Source organism: Halichoerus grypus, chromosome 2 (genome assembly GCF_964656455.1).
Source record: "Halichoerus grypus chromosome 2, mHalGry1.hap1.1, whole genome shotgun sequence".
NCBI lineage: Eukaryota > Metazoa > Chordata > Mammalia > Carnivora > Phocidae > Halichoerus > Halichoerus grypus.
The window spans coordinates 191,677,265-191,700,133 of NC_135713.1; the positions used below are offsets into that span (position 1 = coordinate 191,677,265).

Genomic DNA, 22,869 nt, shown 5'->3' on the forward strand with positions numbered 1-22,869 from the left:
GCTGAACGCCCAGTACTTCCGGGTAGTGCGGGGGGGCCCCCCCATCCAGGACAGCCTCCCTGTATGATTTCTGGGTATTGTAGTCCACATTCTTCCAGTTTCGCGAGAATCAGCTGTTCTTAACCACGGCTCCCTTCGACAAAAAAACTACAAAACCCAGACTATATCGCAAGTTCCTCTCGTCCAATAGGAACCCCCCATGTAGCGAGGCGCGGAGGCCGGCTCTCGCAACTCAAGATGGCGGACGAGAGTGAGACAGCAGTGAAGCCGCCGGCACCTCCGCTGCCGCAGATGATGGAAGGGAATGGAAACGGCCATGAGCACTGCAGCGATTGCGAGAACGAGGAGGAAAACAGCTACAGCCGGGGGTAACGATATCCTCGGAGTCCAATTCCCGTCCAGTCTCCCACAACCTGGGTCTCTGGGGTGCGGGGAAATCACCGGGAGCTTAGGGTAACCCCACCCCCATATTCTAATTGGCTGAGACATTGGGATCCTGCCTGGCGATTGGTTGCTGTCTTTGTCATTTAGCAGGGTGGGTGCTCAGTATATTAAGGGCCGGAGACATTCAATACTTTTATTATATAAAAGTTCTTCTGTGTAATGTTCCACTCGTGTGCTTCACTCGCGTTCAGGGAAAAGAGCATGTTGGACGATGGTTTTCGACGGCACAACACGGGTCAATCTAACAGTACAATTCAAAGGGAACGTTACTTACAGAGGTGTGTGAACAACGTGATTAGCAATAAATGAATAATAAAACATTTCGCTGCAGCTCACTTTCAATGAGGAAATATATCAGGTTGTACAAACCATAATTATGTTGTAAAATATCACTAACAGGAGAATCTCAAAATACAAACTTACCTTATAAACCCTACAGTGTAATTACTGTATGATAATGTTTTGGTGTATACAGTGCCCGTTGTTCCAGATAAGCTGTAAGTTTCCTGAACAGTATATAATTAGGTCTTGCAGGATCTTTGCTCTGTTTACTTTGTGAAATAGCCTCAAAGCTTCAAGAAATTGAGTGATGGTGCAGCTTGGACAGGGATTGGAAGTGGGCTTAATACTGCATCTCTGTACTTCTCTTGCCTGCTAGTAATTGTTACTTGGGCAGAAGAAATTCATCAGGCGTTTGTTTCAGTGTTGAGTTCTATTTCCAAATCAGTTTTCATTCTTGTAAGCCACACCCTGTCATTCTTCTTTCTTCATATTGTTACAGTAACTAGTGCTGAAGCTCTGTCCCTGTCTATATTTCCGAGTATGTTTTTTAACCGAAAGTTATGGGAGACTTTTTGACGTATAACTTTGGGTGAGTCTGTGGTGGTCTGATTTTGTGCGCGCGCGTGTGTGTATGTGTGGTAGTCCCATTTTCATAGCCATGAAGTCATTTGCAGTATTAGCAGTAGCCTGTAGGTAAAGGTAAAAGGTTGAAATCTTTGGATAAACTTAAAAAAAAAAAATCCACTGCCTTGTAAAGATGGAAGAACAAAGGATTAATTAAGTAGTTTATAATCTGCTTGTGATGAATCCTTAGGTTAAAAGATCTAGCTTTTATGTTCTTTGACCAGCATTAAAAAAAAATCACAAGAAGAATGTAAAGAAAAAGGAAGTTTGTCAGATCTGGTTTTATAAGAGTGTGTGTTCTTTTGCTATAACTCACAATAGATCTCATGTAACAAAAGCCTTGAAGTTGGAGATTCCTAAGAAAGGAAGAGCTTTTAAAGAGGAAATAGGAACAGGAAGAAGGGAAAGTGCAGCCCTCCTGAGTACAAATCCTAATTATAGATGAGAGCTGTTGAATTCAAAAGTCATTTCAGAAGTGAAAGTAAGGCTTTTTCTTTGCTCTGTGTGTAGTTGCTTTTATTTTTCTCTGCTAAACTGTTGCCCTGACCAGTGTCTATAGCTCTTTAATTGGTTTTATTTCCTATGATCTGTGAATCACTTTGCAAAACTATTTGGCAGAAAGGTCTGTGTTTTATTTATAGTACAACAAAATGATAACCTTAAAAAAATTTTTTTTTGTTTTGTTGTTATTGTTGTTGTGCATGGTTATATATGGTCTGGGTGAACAAATTTATTAGCATCCCAAATCTGGAGGTCTGTATAAATGAGTTTGGAGGTGGCAGGTGAAAAACAGAGGACCTAGCTTGGAGGACAGGCTACTTCGGGCACTCAATCTGAAGTGGAGTTAATATTTTCCCATTAATTGTCAGAGGAAATGATTTTGGAAGAGGCGGTGTGGCACAGAAAGAGCACGGATTTGGGGGTCATTCACGGGGTTCAAAGCCTGGTTCTGACAGTTGTCCTATAACCTTGGGAAAGTTACTTAACCTCCATTTGTAGGGATTAAATGAGATAACATCGGGAATACAGCCTGGCCCCTCCCTCCTGTTCTTCCTTCACATCTTCCCTGTCCTCCTTTCCCCAGCTTGTGCTCTTATCACATACCTCGTTTTTTGTAGCTTTTATAACAGTAGTTAAATAATGTGTGTCCAGTCCCTGCCTCACCTGATTGTAAGGTGCCTGAGTAGAGGGACCATGTCTTCGAGATGCCTGGCACTTAATGGGCATTAGTGAGTATTTGCTGGATGAACAAATGGCAAATGTTAAAATTCAGAGTTCAGTGTCGGTGGAGTTTCTCTTCACTGAGGGGAAGAGTGTCAGATTTTTCTTACAAACACAATTTCTTACCCCAAGTCAGTCTCATTGTGAGCCTTACTACAGTTTCCTGTGAAATACCTACAGAAATCGGGGATCCTCCAATTTGTCCTGGAAGTTTTCCACTGTTTTTTTGGCTTCTTGAAATTTTCTTAATATTACTTAAAATGTTTTCAAAAGTGATGTAAGAATTGAAGGGGAGCATCTCCTTTTGATGCTCATGAGTCTAAAGTACAATTTGCAACAAAAGTTAATGATAGTTTAAACTAACCCTTATTCTCTTAGGCCTTCCTCTCAAGATGGGCTCACAGTACACTAATGAAAGAACCATAATTAAATAAACATTTGATGAGTATAGATTTCACATATACATTGAAATACACATATATGTGCACATGCATACATGCAGTGTATGTATATGTTTTATTTTGTGTGTGTGTATTTTTTATGTATGTATCTCTACAGTTTTTCTGTACGCTATTTTTTTAAAAAAATCTACTCAACAAAGGCAGGCAGCATTTTTCCCCCAGTTACTCGCCTGAGATAAGTTACCCTGAGCAACTGAGAGAAGAGTCAGACTACAATAATTTTTTTTTTCAGGTATAATTTATTTGAGAGAGTGTGTGTGCACGCATGGGTGCACACAGGAATTAGGGGAGAAGCAGAGAGAGAATTCCAAGCAGACTCCCTACTGAGTGCAGAGCCCCACTTGGGGCTCGAAACCAGGACCCATGAGATCATGACCTGAGCTGAAACCAAGAGTGGGACGTTCAACCTACTGAACCACCCAGGCGCCCCCAGACTAAGATCGTCCTAATGCTGTATCCCCATGCGGTTCACCATTCATCTGTATGCTTTAATTTGCTTTTTGTTTTTAGTGAAAGGCTTTCCAAGAATTGTTACTAAAGAATAAACCTTATTAGCTGGCAGTAGATTTTAGTTTTGGGTTAACAAACAAGTAAAGTTTATTTGAATGATTGGAACAGGAAAGGACTTTTATATTATTTTGTTCCTAGGATTCTTTTAGAGTTTATTTTGCAATGTCATTGATACCACTGAGATGCAGGTAAGCCATCCTTTTGATAAGGATGTCTCTTTCCCATCCTGCTTTCTTACTCCATGGGGACAGGTTAAGATGAGTTCTTGTAAGTTTTCCTCACTAGTCCTGAGCTGTTATCTCTTATGAAAAAACTTAAGAGAAAACAAAGGGCTTTTTGAAAGGAAATTCCGTAAAGCCAGCCTTACTTGCTTTTGTTTTATTCTTCAGATTCTCCGAGAGTGGTTCTTTCCATATTTAGTTGATGGCTTATAGCTACATCTAGCTCTTGGAAAGAAGAAATCTTTTTCGTCCCTTTTTCTTAATTTCTCCCTTCAGCTTTTGGTTTTTCAAAACTAGATCGAAGCAGAAATGAAAAGAGAAACCTCATCACTGATATCAAATAAGTGTTCTAATTTTATTTCCCAATTAAGTTGCAATTAAAAAAGAAACTAATCAAGAGCTGCTTCAAAGAGGAGACTGGAAAGCAGAAGGAATGAAAAGCAAATGAGAGCCTATTTCAGGGAGACTGCTGCTCATGGCACACCAGTTTTGCTGATTTTTCACATTGTTTAACTAATGTGCTCACTCTAAAATTTCCCAGCTTTACCAAGTCTGCGCTTAACCCTTTGCCTGCAGAGTCCATAGATTTGGGGACCGTAGATTTAGTAACTTTAGGAGGAGCTTCTTCAGCTCTTCTCTGTAACTTTGTCTGAAATCTCTACCCTGCAAGCCTCTCTTCTGATTCCTCAAGGAAGGTGCTCTAGGGATTGTTGCATTTAAGGCACACAAAACATGGTGTTCTCTTTTGAGAGCACCAAAACAAACAAACAAACTTAAACTAAAATTCTTTGACAGGGTCAGTACTTGCTTAGAAGTTTTTTCTACTGCTGCTGACTTTTGAGAGGCAGCTGAGGGGGTTACACTGTTGTCAAGCGTTTGATAAATGTTATCTGTTGTTATTACTACTATGTGCTGGCCACTGTGCTAAGCCCTTTCCATGGATTATCTCCTAGACTTCACTTAAAAAGACTGATTTATCTTTGGTAGTGAGGCTTGGGATTTTCATCTCTACCTCTTCCTTTGACACCCTGAAGGATCCATTCCGAACTTGCTGGATTTCTTTTCCCTACTGCCTTGATTTCTGCCTCCTGACTCTGCAGCAATGTTGAGTCCTGTCTTTGGATCCATTCAGTAACCCATGAACTTTCCCAGACTGGGGAGCCAGTTGGTGATGGAGATGGCTGACCCCTTTAAACTCTTCTGAATGGACAAGTATCTTTTGCAGAGGTCATTCTAGTGTGTGAAATTTCTGCCAGCAGTGAGTCGTTGGTCAGAAAATTACTGAAAATGGTCTCTGAACAGCATTTGATTTGACCTTGGAGTTGCCAGGTTACAGCGTGGCTCACCAAAGCAACCCAGAGGATGTGGAATTTACATTTCTGTCTCAATCCCATTCTAAACAGTTTAGTATATCAGAGCTTTTGTGACCCCTAAAAAAAAACGCCCAGTTATTCTCCATGACAGGAACTGGGTTGTTCACCCTCAAAATTCTGGCCAACTGTCCCGGGAAGGGCAGAGGATGGCAGTAAAAGCAATTTTTGTAATCCCTTCCCACAACCTGCTGTTCTTTTCAGAGGCCTTCTGGGGTAGCTTGATGGCAGTACTAAAGTGGTTTTGGGTTTTGTTTTTTTTTTGTGTATGTGTGTGTTTCCCATCATCTAGGATTCACACGCAGTTTTTTATATAAATAACTGGTGGGTGGGACTGCAGAGTTTGGGGTATTGCTGTAAGTGACCCTGCAGTCACAGCAGTACAGAGGACAGGCTTTTGAGACTGAGTCTGACCACGTGGTTTCTACCCGGGTACCCTCGTATGCCTCCGCATTCACCTTGTTGGGCCTTCTGAGTACCAGTAGGATTATTGGTGAACATATCACACCGCATAAGTAAATGCAGAAGGATTTGCAGAAGGATTTCCTGATATCCAAAAGTAGAATCAAAAGGATGTTAGAGCCTAGGATTTGTTTAGTAGGTTTCTCTGGAAATATTAAATTTTAGCCCAAAGAATTAACTTTTAGTTTTTAGGGGTAGAAAATAAGTGACCCAAAATTGTGAATTTTATTTTCTGAACTTTTTTTTTTTTTTTTTTTTTTTTTAAAGATTTTATTTATTTATTTGAGAGAGAGAGAATGAGAGAGAGCACATGAGAGGGGGGAGGGTCAGAGGGAGAAGCAGACTCCCTGCCGAGCAGGGAGCCCGATGCGGGACTCGATCCAGGGACTCCAGGATCATGACCTGAGCCGAAGGCAGTCGCTTAACCAACTGAGCCACCCAGGCGCCCTATTTTCTGAACTTTTTTTTTTCCCTCTGATCTCATAATCAAAACTAAACCCGTGGTCTGTGTTTAAGACACTGGAACCATTTAAAATAGTTTTAGTGGAGCTTTTTTGTTTTAACTTTTATAGGACTAGGACAGGTCCTCAGGAGGGAGAAGATGACATATAAGAAAGTTGATAATTTAATAAGAAAGCTGATTATTTAAAATCTCAACCAGTGGCTCAAAAGAGCACAGCATCTCCACACTTTTCGTAGACTATTAATACAGCTGTCCTATGGAAACGTTACTGGAGACGTTTTGCTGACCCTCTTTTGGACTCCAGCTTTTCGGGGTTTTATTTTAGTCTATTATGCTGGAAAGTGTCAGTCAAGCACATTATTTGTTGAACTCTTAACTGTGCACTGGGCGCAGCTGGGAGTGCTCTAGGAAACAGCTATATCAGATGTCCTTATGCTCAGGAAATTTTTAATCTTACTGGGAAGGTAGGAAGCAATGCATTATTCTATGTAAAGTATTAAATCATTTGGGAGATCATAATCTTAGCCAGATACCAGTGAGAGCTAGTGTAGTCAGGAGGCTTTCTGGATAAAGCGTGGCTCACTCTCCTCCTTGCCTTTAATACGTGCTCCTCTGGTACACAGAAATTTGTTTTAAGGCCTTGTGTGATGGAACAGTGTCTTTTGGCTTTGGAGGAGTCTCAGATAAATTCCCACAGAAACAAGACCAAGGTGTTTGGGAAGGAATGGTCCATGTCTTTAGAGATTGGAGGCTTGTCCCTGGGTACCAGTTGGTGTGTTGGTGACCAGTTTGCCTCACGTGTCTGGGCCTTGGTTTCCTCTTCTGTGAACAGCAAGTTAAACTGGGTGGCCCTGAGATCTTTCCGGCCCTGGTGGCTGAGCTTGCACTCCCCCACAGTAACAGCATTCTGTTCCCCAATCCTGCACCTTTTGAGTGGATTTTGTTACCCAGTAGGATGGAGAGGAGGCCTGTGTTATGGACCCTTCCTGCTTGTCGTGTTATCTGGAAGTTCTGTGCTTGAGCTGCTCATCTGTCAACGTGCCCTTCCCTCCTGCCCACTCACACATCCTGGCACTGCATTCTGTTTCTAGAAATCAGCACTGAGGCTCATTTTCTATCTCCTCCCCCGAGCCCTGACTTTATACCAGAGCATCCATGGGATTTCTGTTTTTGAGCTTGGAATATCTTGGCCTTCATTTAAAAAAGGACATTTCTTGGGGCTCCTGGCTGGTTCAGTCAGTAGAGCATGACACTTGATCTTGGGGTTGTGAGTTCCAGCCCCAAGTTGGGCATAGAGCCTACTTAAATAAAAAAAAAAATTTTTTTAATGACATTTTTATAAGTAATTTTTTTTTAAAGATTTTATTTCTTTATTTGACAGAGAGAGCCACAGCGAGAGAGGGAACACAAGCAGGGGGAGTGGGAGAGGGAGAAGCAGGCTCCCCACTGAGCAGGGAGCCCGATTCGGGGCTCGATCCCAGGACTCTGGGATCATGACCTGAGCCGAAGGCAGACGCTTAACGACTGAGCCACCCAGGCGCCCCTTAATGACATTTTTTTAATTGCTTGTCTTCCCTGTTCCTGGCTCTGTCATTCTGCTAATTTGTCCCATATTCGCTAGGTTGGTCATTAATGACTTGAGTTTATCAGCTTTAGAGTGTTAACTTCAAAATTTTTATGTGAACTCCTATGTCCATTTACATTGTAGGGAGCTCCCTTTTCCCCAGGAAGGCAAGTTTCACTAATTCTTTGCTCATTATTTTGGAACCAAATGAACCAAAGGCAGACTTTGATTTTCTATATTCCATGGTTCTGGCCCATCTCTTTGGGGTGTGTAAAGGTGCCTGGCAGGCTTAGAGTGCTCTCTAAGAGATTGCTATTTCAATTTGCAGAATCCCTACACACCCTGGGATGTCCACCCGCTGGGTGTGGACTTCAGGTCCCTTTAAAAATGATTCGAATTCTTAGAGAAGGACTAGCCTGCTTCAGTGGGGTCCTCTGGTGTGGTTCTCCCCAAATCCAAACTGAAGCTCTTCTTTGAAATGGCGTTGGCGGCTTCCTGGGAGGCTTCTTGAAGACTTACTCTCAAAGCTTCTGAGCTTGGTTTCTTTTGAATAATTAAAATTACTATAATCACCTTGAAAACTAAACCATAGTGAGCTCTTTGGAAATCTCTTCTCGGGGCGCCTGGGTGGCTCCGTTGGTTACACATCTGCCTTCGGCTTAGGTCATGATCCCAGAGACACCCAGGAGACCCAGGACACCCAGGACTGAACCCAGTCTGCTTCTCCCTCCTCCCCTCACCCCACTTGTGCTCGCGCTCTCCCTCTCAAATAAATAAAATCTTTGGGGAAAAAAAAAATCTCTTCTCTGAGTCAGTCGTCCTCCTATCTGGGTTGCTGACTGTAAGACCATGGTGAGCTCATAATGTGTTCTCGTGGATGTAGTTCAGTCCCTGGCAGCTCCCTGAAAATGATTCTTCTTTCTTTTAACTTCCCTTTGTTATTCATCTATCTCTATGCTTGCTGTACAAGTTGAAACAGGATTGTTGCTCAATAGCTGCATGTGCAAATTCAAGGCAGTACAAGGATCATGAAATTCGCTCTCTGGGTTTAGTGTGGGTCTTGGAGTTTGTCAGGCACATATGTTGATGAGAACAAGAGTTCAGTCTAAGATCCTTCCACAAAAGTGGGGTCCCCGATGGCTGCTCAGAAGTGGCTCCACTGAAGAGAGAGAAAGGCAGGAAGGTAGTTTCTTAGTGATTTCCTTGTGAAGATTTCTGAAGTTGGAGAAAGTAATTTCTTCTATTTTCCTCATGTGAAAATGTGTTTAGTAAGTATCCAAAAGGTTGATACACAGCAGTTCTTTGCCTTGACCTTTTTTTAATCCATAGAATTTTTTAAAAATATTTTTTTATGGTAATTCATATACAGGAACCACGTAACTCATTCCATAAGCTGAAGTGAAGGACTTGTACATTTTATCAATGGTGGGGCACTGCTTTGTTTCCTAACATCAACCAGTTTTTAAATTTTATAATGCTCCATATAATCTTGAGACTGAAGTGAGAATATGTCTGGAATTTAAAAACCACATAGAGTTGTTATAGGCTACAAATAGGCCTGTAGATGATAACATTGAATTACTAAGTGGAAAAAATTTTCTTTAGGCCATAAATGACTTCCTGGTTCCTGTACTTTGCCATGGCCTTGGGGGTTTTGCAGAGCATCTGGTTTTAAGGAGTTTACCTTATTCCCCCTCTAAGAATGTTATTGGTCTTCCTTTCATGGTATGCCTTCTGTGTCCCATTAAGATAATACCTAGGAGGTGCACTTGGACTAAAGTAACCTCCAGCCTTTACTGAATCTCCCTGACTTCATAGTCTGTCTCCCTGCGTTGGGTACAGGCAGTTATTCCAGGGCGGGGCGAAGGAAGAGTGAATGAGCTAGCCGGAAACTGAGGGTTTTGGGCCTACGGAAAAGTTGGGCTTGATGATACCTTCCCGGGTAAGAGGCTGCTGTCACTGTAGGCTTTCTAGCATGGGAGGGACACACTTTCTAGTACGGAAAGCCTTTTCACAGAGCTGAGTCCCACAGCTGACAGGAGCTTACGATGATGCAGAAAGATGGCAAAGTCAGGGAGATCCAGCACAGGGTGGAGGTAACTTTAGTCCAAGTGTAAGGTCATGAAGTCTGGACGCCAGCGCTCCTCCCAGGCCTAGGAATAGGTACCTCTCCCATAGGAAATGGCAGCTCATGGCTGCAGATTCCTTCTCCCTACACAGTACCACTTGCTATGAGAGAATAATTAATATTCATAATCACCCCAAGGCATTTTAAGGCCAGGTACACTTTGTGAATTATAAAATAAAGCTTAAATGGAATTTATCGTGATGGTATGGAAAATGCATTATTTATACTATTTTAATTCTTTGAAAATTGGTTATCTAGAATATACAGCTAAAACCCTGCACTTTTAGCGGATCCTGCAGATTAGGGTTCACTGTATTCTCAGGTGGGACTACTAATTTTGACTTTTTAATGGAAGATTTCCAGGGAAGATGGCAGAGTAACTTTAGGCATTACTTTCAGGCCGACAATTCCAAAATCAGTTTAGACATGACAGAAACCAACTGTAGTTGACCCTTGAACAGCATGGGCTTGAGCTGCACAGGTCTCCTTATATGTGAACTTTTAACAACACAGCACTATAAATGTTATTTTTCTTAGGTTTTCCTTGATAATATTGTTTCTAGCTTACTTTACTTGAAGAATATAGTATATAATACAACTAGAAAATCTGTGTTAATCGGCATGTTATAGGTAAGGCCTCATCAACAGTAGGCTATTAATAGCTAATTTGGGGAGAGTCAAAAGTTGTATGCAGATTTTCAACTGTCGGGGGGAGGTCAGGGACCCCAGCCCCTGTGTTGTTCAAGGGTCAACTGTCCAACCATAATTAGGAAAGCTAAGCTGCAAGGTGAACCTTAAAATTCATCAATAAAATAAAGGAAACCCAATACAAAGGTAAAATAAAGGAAACCCAGAAATCAACAAGAATTGGGAGAAGACATTAGGGAGCAAATGAATGGAAAATGTGAAAGAAACACAGTATAATATGATTTGTGTCTCAGTAAAGATGTTGAGAGACCTCAGAAAACAATAATAAAAGGCTGTAGGAGACATTCAGATGTGGCTACGAGACTTGTTTTTTGCTGCATTCGTGGGGTGTGTCATGCAGAGGGCCTCTCCCCTTTACTGGGCTCACAGGCATGTTTCATGTAGTCGCTTTTTGGCAGGAGTGGGTGGGTGCTTCACTGTTCTTTTCCCCAGATCCCAGGTACTGGGTTTTGCCCGTGGTGATCACCCAGTCTGAGCCAGCTGACAGTCGCCCTAGGTCCTGCAGGCTTGATTTCGGCAGTGCTCACGACTGTTTCACTAGCTTGGACACAGATCGCAGCAATGTGAAACTGCCTTTTTCCTCCTTCCTTCCTCCCTTTGCAGTACTGCCTTGAGCTTTAGATCCAGCTGGGGAATTTCACTAAACGTGATGCACTGGGAGAGTGGGAGTGGGGATGAGGAAGGGTGTCCAAAAAGACCACTTTGGGCTGTCATCGTTTTAAATTCAGGGCTCTAAGGAAGTGTTGGTGGTATGAATGCCCTGTTAACAATCATCATTTGCCTTTGGTTATAGCACTCTAGCAATCTGAAGAAAATAAACATCAAATAAAAGCAAGAATTGAAAAGGTCCTTCCAAACAAATAGGACATTTCTGGCACAGGCCCCCCCTCCCACCCAACTCTCACCCCCCAGAGCTGGTGGGAGTGAGGAGAGCTGCATTTGCTGGGACCTGGATTCTCTAGTCGTCTTCTGAAGCCAACAGGCCTGATTAAGGACGATCTGGCTCCACAGAAAGCTCTATGTCAGTGTAGCTCAAAACAGATGATTTTTTAAAAACCCTGCATCAGTATTTACTTTGTCTTACAGCGGTTTGAGTCCAGCCAATGACACTGGAGCCAAAAAGAAGAAAAAGAAACAAAAAAAGAAGAAAGAGAAAGGCAGTGAGACAGATTCCGCCCAGGATCAGCCTGTGAAGGTAACAAGGAGGCTCTGTTTTCGTGTGACTGAGAGTTGCTTTTTCAGAGGAGAGAGTTTGGGGGTCGATGTATAGGAACAATTCAGATTGACCATCTCCACTGGTATTACTTCAAGATGGAGGAGTTGGATCCCTCTGCTGCCCTCTGCTGCCCTAGACCTAGGTGATGAAACTGCTCTCGGTACCTTAAGAGCCACAGCAGGTCAGACACTGTCTCCTGAGCATGTGGCCCGCTCCGTACACGCAGGTACAGGGCTGCATGTGGTGCCGTGTGGGGTGCCTGAGAGCGATCCCGCCGGACGGCCCCTGCCGCCTAGAGCAGTGGTTCTCCGTCCTTCCTGCCTTGAGTCCCTGCCACCGGGAGAAGAAAAGGCCTGCTCTTTTTAAGGCCACCCTTTATGTATTGCAAGCATCCTCTGATTGCCGTAGTCCTTGTGCTGGAAACTGCAGGTCCCAGAGAGTGCACTGCTGAGCTCCACAGCTGGGAACCACTGGCCTAGACCAGACGACCTGAGACTGACACACTGACCCGAAACCTGGAAGTACGGGGGGGGGGGGGGGGGGGGGATTGGTTTGTTTTGTAAATAAAACAACATTTGACAAAGAAAACCTTTTCTTTCAGGTTAAGTGCTGCCCCCTTCAGAGTAGACCCCAGGAGAAGCTTGAACATACAATCCCTCTCTTAGAATTACCTCTAGAACAGTGTCTAAGCCTCACAAGAAATCCAGTCTCACTCCAGTATACCCACACTTGGTTTTATGCCACAGATGTTGTACTCCAGCTTGAATCTCCTACCTTGTTGAGAAATGGCTTCAAGTGATTTTTTCCTGTTCTCAATATTAAATCCCCTGTGGGGAAAAAAAAAAATAAAACCAAACACCATTATTGACCACCATGTTAGCCAGGTTCTTGCCAGGCACTTCATTTAAATTAATCCTAAATGGGGCGCCTGGGTGGCTCAGATGGTTAAGCATCTGCCTTCGGCTCGGGTCATGATCCCAGGGTCCTGGGATCGAGCCCCATGTCCAGCTCCTGGCTCAGCAGGGAGCCTGCTTCTCCCTCTGCCTCTCCCCCTGCTCGTGCTCTCTCTCTCTCTCTTTTTGTCTCGAATGAATCAATAAAATCTTTAAAAAAAATAAAAATAAAAATAAATAAATTAATCCTAAACCTTCAACATCCCTACCAGGGAGGTGGGGGTCTTCTTCATTTTAAAGATGCGAGCAGTGGGGTGCCTACCTGGCTCAGGTGGTAGAGCATGCAACTCTATTTTGTTTTTTTTTAAGATTTTATTTATTTATTTGAGAGAGCACGTGTGCACACAAGCGGGGGAAGGGGCAGAGGAAGAAGGAGAAGCAGATACCCTGCTGAGCAGGGAGCTCATCCTGGGGCTCGAGCCCAGGACTCAATCCCAGGACTCCGGGATTATAACCTGAGCTGAAGGCAGACACTTAACCGACTAAGCCACCTAAGGCCATGAGCATGCAACTTTGATCTAGGAGTTGAGAGTTTGAGCCCCACGTTGGACATAGAGCCTACTTAAAAAAAAATAATTTAAAGATGAGAGCAGTGGCTCAGCCAGGTCGTTGGGTCAGGGATTCTAGCCCAAGCCCATGCTTTGGCTTTAGAGACTTTTATTTGTTTCACGAGTTTGTCTGGGGGTGGGTGTTTGGAAGACTCTACGGGTATTTGAGCTCCAGCGTGTGTCAGAATGGTTCACTTTGGAATTAGAAACATTTAACAAAATACCATGTACATAGCCTCCCTTTCCCTCTTTGTGAGAGGGGTGCAGTTCATTGTCAAGAATTTAGGAAAAACCTAACAAGAGGAAGAAAAAAATCGCTTGTCCTACCTCCCAGGAATAAGCAATGTAAACATGTTAGTTTATGTTCTCCCTGTCCTTCTGAATCTAAATTTAAAAAAATGGTACAGTAAAAATACCAGAAGAAATTATGAGTATTTTTATATAATCGTAAGCCTGACATAAGACCTGGAAGTCATAAAAGAAAAATTGACAAATTTAAATAATCTCTGTAGAAGTTAAAAAGATAAACAACAGACTGGGAAAATATTTGCAGTATTTGAACCAATCAATTTAAAATCATGAAATGAGTAGGCAGTTTACACAATTAAAAATACATGTTCAACCAGTGTATGAAAAGATAGTTAAATTGACAATGAAAAAAATTAAAATTAATATATTTTTTTCCTCCTAGATTGGTAGAGTTTAAGATTTGGTAAATCTAATGAGGGTTAGGAGAAACACGTGCTCACTGGGTTATTAATTCATATTAAATGAACACACTGTTCATTGGGTTATTAAATGATACTCTCTTTTTAGAGAGCAAATTGACAATATATATTACAATTTCAAATGTGCATATCCTTTGACCCAGAAAATCTCTTTCTTAGACTTTATCTGGCAGGAATACATATCCCAGTGAGCAAAAATAGATGTACAAGAAAGTTCATTATGGCATTTTTTGTAAAGCTGAAGAACAAAATCACAAAAATGCCCATCAGCGAGGGACTTGCTAAATATATTGTGGTCTATCCACAAAGTGGACTCAGTTCAAATGAGCAGGTCTGCATGTCCACATGGGAGGGTCTCTAAGACATAGTGTTTTTTATTTTTTTTAAGATTTTATTTATTTATTTGTCAGAGAGAGAAAGAGCACAAGCAGGGGGAGTGACAGGCAGAGGGAGAGGGCAAGGGCACTGAGCAAGGAGCCCAATGTGGGACTCGATCCCAGGACCCTGGGATCATAACCTGAGCCAAAGGCAGCCGCTTAACCGACTGAGCCACCCAGGCATCCCTAAGACTTAGTGTTTAAGGAAGAACAGCATGTAGAATAATACCATATGACCAATTCTAGTTTTTTGGAAAATTGTGCGTGTGTGTGCTTGAAGCTTGCATGCAAAAAAGTCAAATTATATTTGCCTCTTCTCACCCTACACCTCCTAAATTAAGACTGTTGATGATAAGGATTATATTTAAGGGGTGGGATTGTTGGGTGTTTACTTTCTGTATGTAGTATATATTTCTGCATTGTTTGAAATTTTACACTGAGCATGTATTCCTTTTGCCACCAAACATCATGAGGCTAAGAAGGAGAAACCCCATAGGAAGCACCCACCCTTCAGGGATCCCATCGCCAACCACTCTTTCTCTGGTTGTCATATGACATCTGACCTCTGGGTTTGGGATGGAGGAACCATACCCCTTCCTTGAGTTGCACCCCTTAACGCTTACACTTGTGATTAATCAAAAGTGCTTATTAACATAATGAGCCTTTTCTCTCCCCAACTTTATCTCATCCAGATGAACTCTTTGCCAGCCGAGAGGATCCAGGAAATACAGAAGGCCATTGAACTGTTCTCAGTGGGTCAGGGGCCTGCCAAAACCATGGAGGAGGCTAGCAAGCGAAGCTACCAGTTCTGGGACACGCAGCCTGTCCCCAAACTGGGTATGTATGTGCTTTCTTCCCCAGGGGATGGGGAAGGATGTGTCTTAGCTGTGCTTTGGGTGCCACACCGAATTTGTGGGGGGAAGGTGGTAGAGTCCTGGCGTTCCTTGGTGGTTATTTTCAGAGGGTGGTCTTAAAAATGCTGTGTAGAAAACACTAATGCTCAGGGACCTGCTGGTTCACAGGAGTCCATATTGAGAACAAGTACTGATTCCTTTAGTCCATCATCGTCTACTATAAAGCTACAAAGAAAAACAGTATATTGGCACAGGCCGAGTGGGGTTGTGTGATCATGGGTCTGTCTTCCTACAGAGATTTTGTAGAGAGACCGTCTTGTTTATCGGGCAGATGTCTGGCCCTGGGGTGGGCCGAGTCCCCAGCCCTTTCCCTTTCTTTTTTTTTTTTTTTAAAGATTTGATTTTATTTATTTGAGAGAGAGAGGGCACAAGCAGGGGGGAGGAGCAGAGGGAGAAGGCTGCTGAGCAGGGAGCCTGATGTGGGGCTTGATCCCAGGACCCTGAGATCATGACCTGAGCTAAAGGCAGACGCTTAACCAACTGAGCCACCCAGGCGCCCCCCTCAGCCCTTTCCCTTTGTCTCTCAGCCAGTGCATGCTTCCCAACTACACGTAACTTGACATTTTGCTTAACAGTGATGGCTCAACCCCGGAATGCCCTGTGCAGGTCTGGTTGGCACCCTTTAAAAAAGCTATACTGAGCTCTTAAAGGGATGGGACAAGCAGAAAAGCTCAAAGGATTCTAGAGAGACCGACATAGTAGAGTTAGAGATGCCTGCTGAGATTGAGCCACAGCTAACGATGATGCCTAACTTCAGCTGTCACTGTTGACAAAAAATTTCTGGAGCGGTTGCACCATGATTCTGGACCTATTGATGGGCCAGTGCCTGTTTTCTCTGTGACTGAGAAAGTGTGTTGAGAAGACATGTGTTCAGATACCAAATTTAAATGACTGGTCTTTTCCAGAATGTTTGGGGGGGGGCGGGGGCAGGGCAGGGCCAAAGACTGGAGAGGGGAGAGGGGCGGCTGCGCCCACAGAGATGATCTGTTCCAGAGGTGGGGTCTATGTGATAATTGGGCAGTACTACTCAAAGTGTGGTCCTCAGACCAGCAGGGTGGGCATTGGCTAAGAGCTTATAGACATGCAAACTCTCAGGCCCCACCTCAGACCTGTAGAATCGGAACCTGGAGGGCATTTGTGTCCACTTTGCGGGTTTCAGACACTGCTCTAGAGCAGATGCAGTTCTTGGACAGCTCAGTCACAATCCAGAAGCAAGCACTGCCTGGATGTGAGGAGTGGTGATTTGGCAGCCGGCGCTATTCCAGAACCCTGGCCCGACCCATCCGCCTTGTCTGTCAGGCTGCCTAGGTCAGCCAGGTCCTAGGCCCACTGGCTAAGCCCTCCAGCAAGGCTTCGGGTCACAGTAATGCTGTTAGTAGGGCATTACCAGGAATGGGTCCCAGTGACCACTCCCCGCCAAGGAGCAGGAAGAATGTAGAGAGCAACACGCTCCGCCTCTGAGTGAAATGCTTGATGAGGCATTTTGTGGTGCCGCCAGGCATCTTGGCCCTGTTTTCAGATGGGTTTTGGGGTTTTTGGTCCAATTTTATTTTTCATTAAGAATTTGCAAATGGGTAACTTAGCTCCATTCTTCATAGAGATGAATTGGGGTCCATGGACTTCTGTTCCTCATCAGTCCAGTTACTCTATGTTGTCTGCCTCCATTTCTCCACCTGTAAATATAGAGAGTGCTCCAGCTTTGTTGTCAGAAAGTTTGTGAGAAAGCCACACAGGTGCTTCAGGAGCCCTGACGCCCTCGGGAAAGTGGAACGAGCTCAGCTGTATTTCTTCTGGAAGTGCCTCTTGGGCCATGTGTGGTGTGGGGTCCTGGGGGGAGGGCCGTTGCTCTGAGCACCTGACCAGTCTGCCTTTCAGGTCCATGGTCAGGCCCAAAGGAAGGCTTCCGTTGTTTTCGTGAGGCAGCCCGCAGAGAGCAGCACATTAGAGGCTTCAGTTGGTCCTCATGGCTGAGGTCCCAGCCTAGTTCTCCTCAGAGCAGTGCGACTTACAGCTTCTTGCCGTGATTTTTCCCACCACTGGTGGAAAATGGCACCAGTGGCCATGAAGCCTATCAAGTGTACTGTTTACTCCCCACCTTGTTGGGAGAGGTGTGATTAGGTTGTATTCCACTGAAGAGACCTGGAATTTTTTAGAAGTTTACAGTCCTAAATTCGCCATCGAAGGGCCTTCTGAACAGCAGCTGTTTTAGGCTGTGTGACAGTGACAGTTCCGTGTTCCCAAATACGTGCACAGTTCTGTTCCCAGATAAACTTTTGATCCCCTCCATGGTTTGGAATTTCACCACTCTTAGACTCGTTTGTACAAGTAACTACCCAGGGGAGAGCTCAGACTTGTACGTGGTTTTTCTGGGAAGCCTCCCCACTCTCACTCTCTTCCTTGTCCTGTCCGTTTGGTTTAAAGTCTCCCAGATCTCACATTCTTTGCTTCCAAGTCGTTCACGGTTGCTCTGGTCCGTGGTTTTGGATCTTTGATGTTGGAAGGCAGAGAGAATTTTGAGGGGAGAGTGTACAGACGAAGCCCTCTTAAAGTCCGGGGTTTTCTTTTTAAAGTTCCCAGTGTCCTTAGTCGGTTACTGGGTCCAGGTGGCCTAGTGATCATTGGCTGTGCCCCCACCATCCTCTGGGGCAGTCTCCCACATCTGCGCAGCAGGAGGCCCTCGAGAGCCCTGTGAAGGTGAAGACCCTCTCCGCACAGGCGGAAGCCATGATGCTGGGCGCTGGCCGGAGGACAGTGCAGGAGCCTAGGGCCGCTCCTCAGCTCCGCTGGCACCCCAGACCGTGAACCTGTTAAAAGTGGTGTCCGTTTTTTCATTGTGTCCTGGAACTCTGCTTTGTCAGCTGTGTCTTGCAGATATCACACAGCCTTGAGATGACCTAGGAGAGCTGGCTTATCATGGTCAGGGGCCCTCATCCTGCTGGGGGGCAGGTGCCTGCTCACCTCTCTTTTGGGTGCCCATGATGATGAGGGCCTATGCCATCCCATTCACCGGCTCCTGCCCCAGAACTCCTGCGCTCTGGGATTCCATGAACACGAGGTGAAGGAGCGAATGGAAATGCTCATTGCATGAAGGGCCTAGTAACCAGCCTAAGGGAAAAGATTCAGCCTTGAGATGATTGTATACAGTGGGGAAGACTACCAGTATCTTGCCCATGGAAATCATTTAGGAAAAAATAACAAGAAGGAGGTTCTGAAGTTAAATGTATTTTGGAAAAGGTATAAGTTCAGTACAAGGCAGGGAACTGACCAGCACCTCCTCAAGACTAGCAGGGAGATCCTTGGAACTTTCCAAGGGTCTAGCCCTCTCGGCTTTGTAGGCTCTAAACATTTCACATGGCAGTGGATTGGAAATAGATTGATTTACGTTAAATTAATTCATAAGGGCTATTTTATGAATAAATCAAAAGGCTGGTTTCTAAACTAGGGAAGAAAAATATAACCTCTTTCCCAAGCAAACCTCCTGGGAAGCCGGGTGGTAAATTGGAGGTGGCTGGTTGCTTCCTTGCTATGTGTCCCCATTGTTGCCTGCACTTCCCAGTTTGTGACCCCTAGTACTTATTAAATACTTCCCCAGAAGATGGTCCATCTTGTGGGGACAGGGACCTTGTCTTTTCCCCCGCTGTATCCTTGTGCACAATGTCTGGTGCAGGTCGGTGCTTGGTACATGTGCTGAGTGAGAGAGAGTGAGCTGGTCAGTCCTAACAGTGTTGCCCTCAGCTCATAGCCTGAGGTGGTCTCTTCTACTACACCAGCCCCATGGATCCGTTACCTCTGCCTTTAACACGTTAGAATGACGTATTTGGGCCAGAGGTCTGCAAGTCAGTAAAAGCCTGAATTGAGTGCCGAGTGTGTACAGAGCCTGATGCTGGGATCAAAGCAGTGTACTGAGTGGGTCCCTTTCGAAGGCTGTTTTCAAAATATACTAAACATTGCGTTCTTACCAGTGTGAATGTGAACAAGCTGTGAACTGTGGAAACCGAATCATTCCAAGGGCCACAATTAAGTGATCGGTTTGTTCAGGTGTATCACGAGTCCAGTTTGGCTGCGAGGGCATCGGGGCTGTATCACGTGAGCGCCCCCGAGCCCTGTCCGCACGCTCCCCAGAGGAGCGGCGTCTGTCCAGGGGGCAGAGGTTGGGTCAGAGGGTGACTAGCCGGCAGCATCGTGTAGATCAGCGATTCAGGCTACAGACACCTGTAGGACTCTGTAAGCACCGAGGAACCAAGTCGGCAGCAGCGGTTAACTGGCCCACGTTGCTGAAAGCCGAGGCTGGCCGGGCCGAGATGGAGCCTGGCGCCTCGATGCCATCATCTGGTTCAGCAGTGGGCCCAGTACATTGTTGTTGCTGTTGACACAAAAGCAGCCTTGTTGCAGCTCCTTCTAAATCCATCCAGGTTGATGGGCCTGGGCCAGGACCATGACGGTCCTTTTTATACCAGCCGGGAGGCAGGAAGCCAAATTAGTCAAGACAAATGTTTGCCATTTAGTAACCAAAGGGAGATTTAAAAGAATTTCCAAAAAACCAACCACCTTGGATCTTAGTGATTGTTCTGAGGCTTTGCTACGAGTTGGCTCTCAGCTGGGGACTCAGGGTAGCTGGAGAGATGGTCTGCAGTTGCCAAGCACAGGGTGTTCTTCAGACGGAGGGCTCCTAGGGACAGGAGGAATTTGCTGTGGTCGATGTTTGAGCTGAGCCCCTTCCCTCCCTCTTCCCCACCCCCACCCCACCCCCGCGCCAAGACAGAGGGTGAGGCTCACAGCTATGCTCTTCTTCCAGGAGAAGTGGTGAACACCCATGGGCCTGTGGAGCCTGACAAAGACAACATCCGCCAGGAGCCCTATACCCTGCCCCAGGGCTTCACCTGGGATGCCTTGGACCTGGGGGACCGTGGTGTGGTGAGTAGGCCTGGGCAGGCCGCAGTGTGGTTTGGGGGCCACTTTCAGTGTGCCCTGCCATCATATGGAGACAGATGCTACCCAGGCCTTCCTTAAGGACTCTCTTGAGAGCTGATCCAAGCAGGTTGGAGCAGACACACACACATACACACATACCCCACCTTGGCCCCCTATCTGTTGCCTCTGAGGCCTGCCCAAGACGCCACATTTCTTTTTTTTTCTTAAGATTTTATTTTTTGGGGCACCTGGGTGGCTCAGTCGTTGAGCGTCTGCCTTCAGCTCAGGTCATGATCGAGCCCCGCATCGGGCTCCCTGCTCCGTGGGAAGCCTGCTTCTCCCTCTCCCACTCCCCCTGCTTGTGTTCCCTCTCTCGCTGTCTCTCTCTCTGTCAAATAAATAAATAAAATCCTAAAAAAAAGATTTTATTTTTTAAGTAATCTTACGCCCAATGTGGGGCTCAAACTTACCAACCCAAGATCAAGAGTCACATGCTCCACCAACCGAGCCAGCCAGGCGCCCCTCAAGATGCCGCATTAAATAGCACCTGACTTCTCAGGCAGATTGAGAGTTAAGCTCTGTAGCTCCCCCAGGCGATACCTTTCTGCCGTGCATTTGTTTGTCTTGTTCATCTATTCATTTGTTCCCTGTCTTAACGATGGAGCGGCTGGTTGGGTGGATGACATTCTTGCTCTGCCACCGTATGTACTGAAGTCAGCTGCTCTACCTCTCGGTGGCTCGGTTTCCTCGTACAGCTAGGGTGCTTGTTCCAGAAGAGTCCCTGCCATGCCTGGAGCGAAAAGGATTTATGAGATGAAACATGGTTTTTCATAGTTTGCCTTGTCCTTCTGGAAAGCTTAGAGCCCCAGGGAGGTGGAGTTGCCTCTCCCCACCCACCCCCGCCCCGCCCATGGCAGGGTGGCTCTGAAGCAGCTGCTTGTGTCTCTGCAGCTGAAAGAGCTCTACGGCCTCCTGAATGAGAACTATGTGGAGGACGATGACAATATGTTCCGATTCGACTACTCCCCGGACTTCCTGCTGTGGTGAGCCATGAGGCCTTCCTGGCGGCTCGGGCGGGGCGCGCGGTGGGCCCACTTTCTCATCCCTGCTAAGAACCAGCCTTCGAATGGCAAATTAGGGTGTCCATTTTGAGTTCCCACATGTGAAGGAAAGTTGTTTCCAGTGGAGCTAAGAATCGAAACCTTATTTAAGGTGGAATGACCGGGTGAGGGAGGCCTTGGTGGCATCAGTCCATCACACGAAGAAGAGATCATGTGTTATATGGTGACTTGGTGTAGGAAGGGAAGGAGGGATGAGATTTCAAAAGAAAAAAGAGTCATTTTCTATCCAGTTCCTGAATGTGCTTGGTTATCTGAAAATGGCCCTGCTTGGCTGAGGCCTCCAGCCTCCTGGCGCTTGTTGAGTATCCAGGGATGTAGAGGCATGAGGCTGAACTGGAGAGGGACTGCCTGAAAGGGAAGACTTGGGCAGGCAGATAGAGGGGGTGATGGTGCCCAGAGGGCGGGTGGAAACCAGAGCTCCGGGGGCTCCATAATCGATTCACAACCATGGGACTCCTTGGACGCTGAGCCGGTCATCTGGCTTAAGCTAGAAAGCGAGCAAGCACAAAGAAATTTGATCGGTTGCAAAGTCCTCAGTATGACAGCCTTGAATTGGGTGGGTGAGTAGGCCAGGTGGGCTGAGCAGCAGGAAGGGGCTCTGGCTCGACCCCATGTGTGTCCGGGAGGGCTTAGCCCTAAAGAGAATTAGCTCTTAACCTCCAGGGAGGTGGAGCAGCAGGAGGTGAGAACAGACTCGGCTATGGTGTGCAAGCCGTCTGCCCAGTGCACTGGTCAGTGGTTACTGTCTCTCTTCTAGGGCTCTCCGGCCACCTGGCTGGCTCCCCCAGTGGCACTGCGGGGTTCGAGTGGTGTCAAGTCGGAAACTGGTTGGGTTCATCAGTGCCATCCCGGCAAACATCCACATCTATGACACGTAAGCACCAGCACCACTCCCCACATCGCTGCCATCCTCCTTGGTCTGGGAGCAGGGTAGAAAAGATGCACATACCTTCACGAAAGAAAACGTGAAGGGAAGGAACTCAGGTCCTGGGAATAGAAATTCATGACAGGAACCGTCTCCTTTGCTGAGAGTTGCTGCTGGTTCTCTTGTTCGCGATCTGGGCTGGACGGGGCCCACCGTGAGGGCCAGTATACCTGCACAGGGGCCCCGTGTTGGCACTTACAACACCTGTCACACGGTTGTGCACTTTAGCAGCCTCATAAGTGGGCCCGAGCCAGTGTGACTCAACATCCGAACAGTCGTGGGGCCTCTGAGCTCTGCTCTTCATTTTCCCTGGAAACATCAGAACCAGCCGCCACAGTCTTCTGGGCTTACAGGCCTGGGATTCTTGTGGGAGTCAGAACCCTTGAACTTCCAGGATAGCCCTTGACTTAGTCTGAGGTACCCTGCCAGCTACAGGTGGGACTCCCCCATCCTGGTGGTGGGGGTTCACCAGGCAGATCCTGGTGATGCTGCCAAATAAAGGAGTTGGCTTGAGTCTCACCTACTTTTGAACGTGGGGTCTGGCTGAAAGGAGTGGGTTCCTTGCCTGGGGCAGCGGGCCCGGGGGTCCCCAAGTACCAGCTGCTGGGTGCGGGCAGCGGCAGAACGCAAGCCTCAGCTGAAGGGCCCCCTCCCTATGCGGTGGCGCCCGGGTCTTGAAGGGATTACCTTCCCTGTTAAAAGCTGGGTACTGGGGGTT

General features: G+C 46.0%; 1 protein-coding gene across 2 annotated transcripts in view; it reads left to right on the forward strand.

Moving 5' to 3' along the window:
• The first annotated feature begins 187 nt into the window (after positions 1-187).
• Positions 188-22,869, forward strand: part of NMT1 (N-myristoyltransferase 1) — a 32,420-nt gene continuing 9,738 nt past the window's right edge. For both annotated transcript variants that reach the window (XR_013445123.1, XM_036116791.2), the window contains exons 1-6: positions 188-368; positions 11,545-11,653; positions 14,973-15,117; positions 19,990-20,108; positions 21,057-21,148; positions 21,984-22,100. Coding sequence is in view for 1 of the 2 variants with exons in the window: in XM_036116791.2 (XP_035972684.1) it covers positions 238-368; positions 11,545-11,653; positions 14,973-15,117; positions 19,990-20,108; positions 21,057-21,148; positions 21,984-22,100 (713 nt within the window). In the remaining variant the exon portion in view is untranslated. The remainder of the gene's footprint in view (positions 369-11,544; positions 11,654-14,972; positions 15,118-19,989; positions 20,109-21,056; positions 21,149-21,983; positions 22,101-22,869) is intronic.